The sequence below is a fragment of the Gossypium arboreum genome, chromosome 12, assembly GCF_025698485.1.
Source record: "Gossypium arboreum isolate Shixiya-1 chromosome 12, ASM2569848v2, whole genome shotgun sequence".
NCBI lineage: Eukaryota > Viridiplantae > Streptophyta > Magnoliopsida > Malvales > Malvaceae > Gossypium > Gossypium arboreum.
Genome location: NC_069081.1, coordinates 92,382,976 through 92,392,738, shown reverse-complemented (window position 1 = coordinate 92,392,738; position 9,763 = coordinate 92,382,976). Strand labels below are relative to the sequence as shown.

General features: G+C 33.0%; 1 protein-coding gene and 1 long non-coding RNA gene across 3 annotated transcripts; both read left to right on the top strand.

The window, feature by feature from the left end:
* Window positions 1–3,747: 3,747 nt before the first annotated feature.
* LOC108480003 (protein IQ-DOMAIN 17) lies at window positions 3,748–6,167 on the top strand. Of its 2 annotated transcripts, none has more exons than XM_017782893.2 (5): window positions 3,748–4,176; window positions 4,259–4,528; window positions 4,620–4,859; window positions 4,953–5,090; window positions 5,169–6,167. In XM_017782893.2, the coding sequence occupies exons 1-5, from the start codon at window positions 4,090–4,092 to the stop codon at window positions 5,931–5,933; spliced, it is 1,500 nt and encodes a 499-aa protein (XP_017638382.1). In that variant the 5' UTR covers window positions 3,748–4,089; the 3' UTR covers window positions 5,934–6,167. The 2 variants fall into 2 exon arrangements, with proteins under 2 accessions (XP_017638382.1, XP_017638381.1); XM_017782892.2 differs by having other exon boundaries at window positions 3,750–4,176; window positions 4,256–4,528.
* Window positions 6,168–6,196: 29 nt separating this feature from the next.
* On the top strand, window positions 6,197–6,874 carry LOC128285627 (uncharacterized). Its single transcript, XR_008276142.1, has 2 exons — window positions 6,197–6,481; window positions 6,686–6,874. It is a non-coding gene; the product is annotated as an uncharacterized LOC128285627 (long non-coding RNA).
* Window positions 6,875–9,763: the final 2,889 nt, after the last annotated feature.

Sequence of the window (9,763 nt, the reverse complement as noted above, 5' to 3'; positions counted from 1 at the left end):
TAAATGTGTGTCTTTACTATACAGTAAATGAGACCTATCACAAGAAAAGAGACCAGACATGGAAGACAATAGAGTAGACCATTCAAATTTGTACCCTAAGAAAATGTTTTATTACACCATACAGTTAAGGCGTGAGTCATGAAGTATACATAAACCAAATTATTAAAAACAATATCCAAAAGATAAGTAGTATCTTTACTGCCTGTTGTTGCTTAATCCATGACGGTACTGAATTGCTTTCCGATTCTTCACTTTCTCTTGCAATTCCTGTTTGTTAAAAATAATTTGCGTGGATAAATGTATCACAAAATTGGAAGAGTCTTTTTTTAAATAACGAGATAAGAAAGTGATTGGTTAAGAATTGATATAAAATCTTTTATCACTCTACCCGTAATTCAGTCGACAAACAGTAAATTTTACTATTAAACTCATTTTACTTAAAATTTCGGAACGTGGTGAAATATGGTTAGCGAGGAATAACATGATCTTTGACAAACCAGCTTGCAATTCCAGCATGTTGAATAGAGCTATTGGAAAAGCTAGTGAGTTTTATGTTCTTACGTCCACTATACATCCCACTACCAACTTACACACTGTGGGACTTAGATGGCAACCACTAGAGAAGGATGAGCAAAACTTTAACACTGATGGCTATGCAATTCGAAACTCGGGTTTGGCAGGTGTTAATGCCATTATTCGCGATTGTAATGGAAGATAGATCAGTAGAGTATATCGACAAATTCCAAGAGCTAGGAGTATCGAAGCGGAGTTATAGGGACTTGAGCTTGCCCATAGCTTAAATATTAGGAAATTAGAAGTAGAATTTGAAGGCTGATGCACTTGATAGGATGGATAGCAATCTTTGACCAAAAATAAAGAGAAAGGCTCCTTTGGGCTTAAATGGGTTTCCACATTCCAAGATGGCAACAGATATTGGACTTTTTAGGTTTCAAATTCTCTTCTTCCTTCAAATTGTCATTGACCAAATGCCTTTTAGAGCCCAAAGACCCCAAACACCATGTAACTCTAACATTGAACCACATATCAACAATTTTTGCTTAAAAACCTTCTCTTTTGTTTATCCAAAGCAAGCCAATTTTGTGAAATGGTTACAAAATACAAACTCGCTCTCAAAAAAATAATTTAGATGAACCCAACATTTCACACATTAATTAAAGATGTTTATCTTATTTTTACGTCATGGGATTGAATCACATAAATCGTCTACTAATGATATATATAAGACAGTAGACAGTGGTGTGTAAGTTATATATAATATTAGGTAATACATTGCATTCAAGTACCTATTCCCCAGTCAGCAATTGGTTACTAAGAGAAGAGCTGTGACCCTCCCAACTTTGCAGTTTATGTCTGTGTAGTAGGCAGCCAGTTCATAACTACAAGCCCTACCATAAAAGAGTGTTGGTTTAGGTCAAATAAATAATTGATTAAATTTATTAGAGAAAAAAAAAACAAACGATCTTTCACTCCATGGGAATGTTTTCTTGAGCTCCTTTAAATATTTCATATTAGCTGTATGTAAATCTGGCTGCTTCTTCTTCTTCCCCTGATTTAATTATTATTACTTACATCTCTGAAAGACTTTGACTGGTCTTTGACATAAAATCAAAAATGTTTGGGGGTATGTTTTATAGATTCAATACCTGACTGACTGTGAGACTCACTGAGACTATGTGAAGGTACATTTTCCCAACTCCCTCAAGTCCTTTTTGGACCACTTGATTTACTACTTTTTCATCATCTTCTGATTCAAATGTCACTTTCAATTTAAAATCAATGGAAGGAAATAGGACCACCGTGCTCCATAATTCACCTGATATTTTTTTTTCCCACTGCTTTGATCATTAGTTATTAGTCACTATTCATCAGCTCCTACCACGTGACACCACGAGAGGTGTCCAGTTTATATCAATTTTTTAAGAACCTAAAGGAAAAAGGGGTAAAGGACAATACCAGAAAAAAAGCTTCCACTTTTATTTTAGAGTAGCTATCAGCTTAATGAATTCTTAATAAAGATGAATATATTTTTTTAGATATTTTTTTGCATTAAATCAATTAATTTTACCTAATTCTCAAGTAGAGTCGAATCATACATTTAAACAGAACAAAACTTTCTTAATATAATTTTTTGTCTTAATTTTAATATCGTTTTAGTATTTTTCTACTTAATTCTTTTAATTATTCATAACTCATTCACACCTTAAAATCAAAAGATAATAAGCACAAAAGTATACTTAAATTCATGCTTTATATGTTACAATAACAACAACTTTAATATATAAACTTAACAATTAAATATATTTTAATCACTAAATTTAAAAATATAAAAATTTAATATTGTAATCATACCATATTATAAATTGGAAATATCATAATTTTAAAATGTCCCATTATCCATTCTTATCAAAATCTAACATCATATATAAAATGGACTTAGTTAATATACAAATGCCAAAATTCAAACTTATGTGTCAAAATTTAAATAAACCCAAACATCTTTTTCTACATTTATATTATCTAAACCGATATTTTATTTGAAAGTGATTATTTTTTATTAAAAAACTTTGTTTTGAAAAAAAAAAAAGAGAAAAAAAGGAGACTTTAGCCATTGGTTGATGTGCAAAACTCAACGTGGGTTTCCCTTTTTTTCTTTTCATGGCCTTTGCCTTTCAACGTTTCTCGATATCTCACCTCGTCCACAGCACGTCCACTACTCTCTGTTCCTCATGTTCCCTTTAATTTAGTATTAAACTTTATTATTTATTATTACCCCCAAAAGAAAACCTCATAACACAAAATACCCTTTCGGTATTTAAGTTTAGTTTTATATTAAATTTGATGTATAATTTTGTATTAAGATAAAATGATGCCATGTAATTTAATAAATATTTGATACATATGTTTTGTTAAGAAAATATAAATTCTTAATTAGCATAAAAAAGAGTTTAGATGTCAAATTAAATATTAAAGTTAAATTTGGGTACTTAAATTAGATAAAAAAAACTCAAGTATTAAATTGAAAAAAATTAGGTACCAAAATGAGCATTAAAACCAAACTCAAGTACCAAATTAAGATAAAAAATTAACATGTCAAATTAAACATTTAAACTAAACTCAAATATCAAATAATTTTCATTTAAGTCACTGAGTTGTTAAATACGATGCTATATCGCTTTTTCTGTTCACACTACTTGCATTAATCGAAAGCTCTCTTTTCCTTTCTCTTCTATAATTCTTTTTTTTTATGAAACAATTTTGGACGTTAAGAATTTGCGAACCAAAATTCAAACAGCTTTTTTCTCCAATCTTCGACACTGACCGTTAGATCGACGGATCTAAAGGTATTTTCTTCGATTCTTAGATAAATATTGATCTATTATACCAATCATTGAACTGCAGCTTGAAACTCTCTGGCGGAACTTTAAAAAAAATATTAACAACTCAGTAACTTAAATAAAAACTTTTAAATAATTTAATGACCAAATTGTAGCTTTCTTTTATTAAGTTACCAAAACAAAAAGTTATTCATAGTTTAGTGACTAATGTTGTGGTTTACTTTTTTTTTCTTTATTGCATATAAATTATGGAAGTAGTTACTTTTACAAATTTAATATATACAAATTGATAAACTCTTGATTTTGAAGTCAATAATAAATAAGAATATTAAATTAAACTAACTTCTCAAAAATAAAAATAAAATTCTGGAAAGTTAAAATAAAAGACCAATTTTTAAAATTTCGTAAAATAACATTGAAAAAAAAATGTTAACGTACTACACTCTGACACCACCACCATCGATGTCTCAATGTGCTCGAAAGTTCACCCAAGCTTGGATATATTGAAATCTAAGCTGTTCACTTTCGTTGTTTTCCCTTTCATTGTATCTCTCTCTTGAGGAAATATATATATCATTAAATTATCTTGTCCTGTATGTCTTTCTCTGGCAATTTAACAAGAATCCATATTACAATCAGAATCTTTTTTATCTTCACAGTGTTGGTGTCTTGGCTCCTTCTTCAAAGCTTCTTTTAGCTGTAAATGCAGCTTGGTTTAACCCTATCCTTTTGAATGGGGAAGAAAGGAGGGACTTCATGGTTGACTGCTGTGAAAAGGGCTTTTAGATCTCCTACTAAAGATACCCATGATGATGAAAAGGTAAGTGTTTCAATCTATTTTAATGGCTGTTTATGAATATAAAAAGAAAAGCCTTTGATTTTTTATTTTTTTTATATAGAAGAGAGATAAACGGAGGTGGATCTTTAGGAAACAAGATACAAGTCCTGTGAAGAGTGTAGGTAATAATGGTGGTGGTGGTGGTGGTGCAAGTACGGCAGCAGCGGAGCAAAGGCATGCTATTGCTGTGGCGGTGGCTAAAGCAGCGGAAGCTGAAGCTGCGGTGGCGACTGCACAAGCAGCTTTACAAGCTGCTCGGTTGACTAAACCTAGTTATGGCAGGAAACATCACTTTGCTGCTATTGTTATTCAGACAGCTTTTAGAGGCTACCTGGTAAGAAAAAAATTTTGCCTTTGAAAATTGTTGTTTTTTGCATGAGAAAAAATGGGGGTTTAGTGTTGATTTTGTGGTGGTGATAATGAAGGCCAGGAGAGCTCTACGTGCGTTAAAAGGGCTAGTGAAGTTACAAGCTTTAGTGAGAGGTCACAACGTGAGAAAGCAAGCCAAGATGACGCTTCGTTGCATGCAAGCACTGGTTAAAGTTCAGTCTCGTGTTTTAGACCAAAGAATGAGGCTCTCGCACGATGGTTGCAGCCGGAAATCAGCATTTAGCGACACCTGGGAATCACGGTATCTTCAAGATATATCGGATAGAAGATCATTAGTAAGTGTTTTAAGCCTTTTGTTTATGACTTTATGTGTGGTTTAAAGATTCAGCTTCTTATTTGCCTTGTCTGTATGTCTGTGTGTGTTCTAGTCGAGAGGAGGAAGTAGCATAGCAGATGATTGGGACGAAAGGCCACACACAGTTGAAGAAGTGAAAGCTATGTTACAACATAGGAAAGAAGCTGCTTTGAAACGTGAAAAGAGCTTGTCACAAGCACTGTCACAACAGGTTCATGTTCTGTCTTTAACCATGTCTTGTTGTATCATATTGTAATGATTCATATAAACCAATTTGACCGTAAAATAGATGAGGAGAGCTCGAAGGAGTCCATCAATGGGGGGACAAGATGAGTGGCTTGATCGTTGGATGCCTGCTAAACCATGGGATAACAGAGGAAGAGCTTCAATGGATCAAAGAGATAATGTCAAAACTGTTGAAATGGACACTTCACAGCCTTATTCATATGTAGCACCAAATTATAGAAGAACAAATTCAAACCATTATCACCAAAGGCCTAGTTCACCTCTCCATAGGGCTCAACACAATGCACAAGCTTTCCACCCTTCTCCAATTACACCCTCTCCATCGAAAACACGTCCGGTTCAAGTACAGTCTGCGAGCCCTCGTTGCGTTAGGGAAGACCGAACCTCGTTTTCATCATCACAAACACCAAGTTTAAGGTCCAATTATTATTACACAGGCAGGGTTAGTACTCAAGCTAGTACTAGTATAAACAATGCTACTACATTGCCTAATTACATGGCAGCAACAGAGTCTGCAAAGGCTAGGATTAGGTCTCAAAGTGCACCAAGACAGAGGCCATCGACACCAGAGATGGACCGAATCGGTTCAGCAAGGAAAAGGCTATCGTTTCCCATCCCGGAACCATACGGTATTGGGATGGGGTATGGAGGTTATGGTCATAGCTTGAGGAGCCCGAGTTTTAAAAGTGTAAGCGGATCGCAATTCGGATTGGAACGACAATCTAACTATTCATCTTGTTGTACTGAGAGCCTTGGTGGTGAAATGTCACCATCTTCAACTAGTGATCTAAGAAGGTGGTTGAGGTGATCCCATCAATGTAGCTGTTGGTTTTTACTAGTTTTATAGTGTGTTTCCATTGTTGATTTTACCAATTCTTGGTTGAAATTGAAGCTTTATAAGTGAGGCAACTGTGATGAACCCTTCCTCACTGGGATCTTTCATGAGATTCATAACCAAATTGAGTGTCTAATACTATAGAGTAACTCTGTAATTCTGTTTTGTCATAACTTTTTAATATATTAAAGCTTATCATCTTTTCCATGTATGGTATTCAAGTCTGGTAAGTTTCCACTCCCATGAAGATATTGCTCAAAATTTCCCATCTTTATTTGGATTCAAAATAAGGATAATTTTATCGTTTTCATCTGTTTTACTGTTTGAAATTAGTCTTATTCAGGTGGCACAATTGCTTTATAAACAATGATAGATGTTAAAGATAGGGCAGGAGCCAGTAGAGATGCTGTTGGTGGGCTAAGATGATAGCTACTTTTTATTACCTTTTATCATGTCCATTAAAGAGGGGGTAGGCTGAACATGATCTCAATAATGAAGAGGAAACTGAAACAGGGCATGTGGTATGTTTTTTCTTTTAATTTTTTTTTGTTTTTGATGCCATTGATCCTTATTGGTCATTGCCGGTCTTATCTTTCACAGAAATTCATAATAATAGGAAATGATTTTCAATGGGGTTTCGGGTTGTGAGATAAAAAGACTTCTTTGGGGATGTTTTATATGTTAAGATATGATTGCACCCATTGCCAGTCTTTTATCTTTTGCAGGTCTTTCATATGGTCTTGGGTTTCTGATCTGTAGATGCCTTTGTAACTTGGGAGTTGTAGCTTTCTCTTTCTACATGTGAACAAAAATTAATATTTTTCGTTTTATTACTTGAATTTCAATTTGATAATTAAGTTTCTTGTAATTTTAAATTTTAAAAATTAAAAATTTGATAGTGTTACATTATGAAATTATACCACATCAAAATTTATGTGTGTTATATTTAATATTTTAATAATTGTATTTGTAATTGAATAGGTTAGACTATCAATTTCTAATCCAATCAGTCTCATTGTTTAATTAACAATAATTAAAATTTCATTGTTTAATTAACAATAAATAAAATTTCATAAAAATTAAAAATATAAAAATTTATTAAATCGGTTCTACTTGTTTAATTGTCAATTTTATTCTGATTTTTTTATTTTACCAATTTCATGTAGTTTTTGAGTCAATAGGTTTAACCCCTTTGTTCGAACTGTTATATCATCATTAAGTCTTTACATATTAATCCAAGTTCAAATGTCAAAATGAAAAAAAAATGCATATATCAAAATCAAACATATTTATCAAATTCAAGAATAAAAAATTATATTACTCCTGTTACAAACATTCTTAAAATTCAAATTAAATTTAAAGTATAAGCCAACCGTGAAACAATTTTTTAATCACTCACAAAGTTTAAACTTTTATAGTTTTATTTAACAATATTGAGTTTTTTTTTTCAATTCGATCCAACATGTTTTATTTTTGCTATGGGACTTAAAAGCTCATTGATGAGACATACAATTGATTAGGGAATGCATTGACAGCAAGCATTAGAAAAAAAAAAAAACATTTATCAGACACCCAGCTTCATGAGACCCCATATTTGTGGTAGCTACAATACTTATGAGAGTTACATCTTAGAATCCTACTTCAAATCATTATTGCTTGGATTGGATCTTAGATTTTCCTCTTTTTTAGAAAAAAAATAAGAGAAAGTCTGAGTTTAAATAATGTTGATGTAATTCTTATTCCTATTTCCTCGATGACCAAGGTTAAAACTTTATTCATATAATTTATTTTCTATTGTTTTTTGTAAAAAAAATACAGAATTACATCAAATTAAATTGAACAAAAGTATTATTAGTCTTATCTTGTTAAATAAGCTCTAAAACTTCATTCGGGGCACCATCATAAATCTGAAGACTTAATTTTCCCACTAAACTCAACTTAGTTAGACAACCAGCAATTTCGTTGAATTCTCTAGGGACATACCTGATGCACCATTGCCCTTCAGTTCTCATAATTCTTCGGACCCTCCTGAGCATAATAATACTAGAGTCTATCATCAAATTATCTTGTAAAGCCCTGACAACCTCAAGATTATCTGTTTGAATGGCGGCCTTTTTAAACCCTTTACTAAGTAGCACAAGTAAACCATCTAAAATTCTCCATAGCTCAGCTTCAAAAATTGAGCAAGTCCCAAGAAATGACTAAACCCCAAGATCCAGTTCCCATGCTGATCACGCAAACACCCCTAACAGAAGCACTACCATCACCACTAGTTACGGCACCGTCAGTGAATAAATTAACCCACGTATTAACCATAGGTGCTCGAGAAGCATTTGTTTGAGGGGAGTGTTGGTGACGTCTATGACTGAAATCAAACTGTTGTACCCAACTAAGGGAAACCTTAACAACCTCAAGAGCCGTCCAAGTAACGACTTGAAAGATAAACATATTCATCTTTTTTCTAGATACGCCATGCAATTAGGCCAAAAAGACAAGACCAAATTACCCATCGTCCAAACACTTACACATGGCAGCCAAGATTAGAAGTCAACCAATCTTGTAGGGATCCGAAGAAGAAACTGTAACACCCCTTACCCGTATTCGTTGCCGGAATAGGGTATGAGGCATTACTGGAGTTTACGAATTAATTTTTTTAACTCAATATAATCCCTTTATAGATATCTAACCTTCCTTGCAATTTTAAACCAAGACTAATCCACATCAACCAATCCAATCCAACATATTTTCAAGATAGATTCATGCATATTTATAAGATAACCTCATCATATACCAAAATTAAGATTTGTTAGCCATACCAATGGCTGACCTTACAATCATTTCACATTAACATTTACTATATTAGCTTATACATGCCATTGATTTCCAAAATAAAGTTTCTTTATATACAGAAATCTTGAGGTTGATAGTGTGATGTGTCTCCAACCGAATCCGACCTTCGACCTATTAACACTACAAAACAGGGGAAAAGGAAACAGGGTAAGCACTTTGTGCTTAGTAAGCTCATGTAACAAGAATTATACTTACCTAATATTTTCAATACAATGCAATAAACATTCAAATATCCATTCAATGCATTATTACCTTAACATGCACAAACTCAACATTCAAGTTAGTACAATAATTTCCATGTGTCAATAATATATATATCATGATTGATGAGCTCATCAATACCATGATTTCCATTCCCTTATTATTTTTTCATATTTATTCCATTGAATTTCTCGGAATTTTTGATGGATTTTTAGAGGTACACTTTTAGTGTACAAATCCGAGTCCGTCAATTCATATTCACGTGCGCACATTTTCATTTCAGAGAGCACACTCCCGCGAACCTCATTCTTACAGCAGGTTACCAATCCAAGCTAAATCCCTTGTAATATAAACTCATAAAGTATTGTCGGGATTACCAGTCCAAGCAAAATCTCCTGCAACGACAATTACTCTACTGAGCTTGGATCTGAATTACCAGTCCAGGCTAAATTCAGACCCTAATTAGGATTACCCGTCCGGGCTAAATCTATTTTACACATATATTCTTTGGGAGGGCTATATCAGGATAGGATCACCCGTCCGGGCTAGATCCTTTTTACCGTCAATTTCTTTTCAGAGATCCATCAAATTTTTCTTTCATTCAACCGAGATTTCTTCCCCTTTTATCAAATATATCAATGTTTCATCAATTTTCATACAATGAACATTCAAATCATATTCACATCAATAACATACATTTCAAGCATTTAAGAATATAATTCAAGTTATACGAACTTACCTCGATTCATGTT

Bases quoted from the DNA above. Each gene is read 5' to 3' on its own strand.
- LOC108480003 (XM_017782892.2), top strand. From the start codon at position 4,090: ATGGGGAAGAAAGGAGGGACTTCATGGTTGACTGCTGTGAAAAGGGCT. The intron at 4,177-4,255 runs GTAAGTGTTTCA...TTTTTTATATAG, and splicing joins ATACCCATGATGATGAAAAG to AAGAGAGATAAACGGAGGTG. The intron at 5,091-5,168 runs GTTCATGTTCTG...ACCGTAAAATAG, and splicing joins CACAAGCACTGTCACAACAG to ATGAGGAGAGCTCGAAGGAG.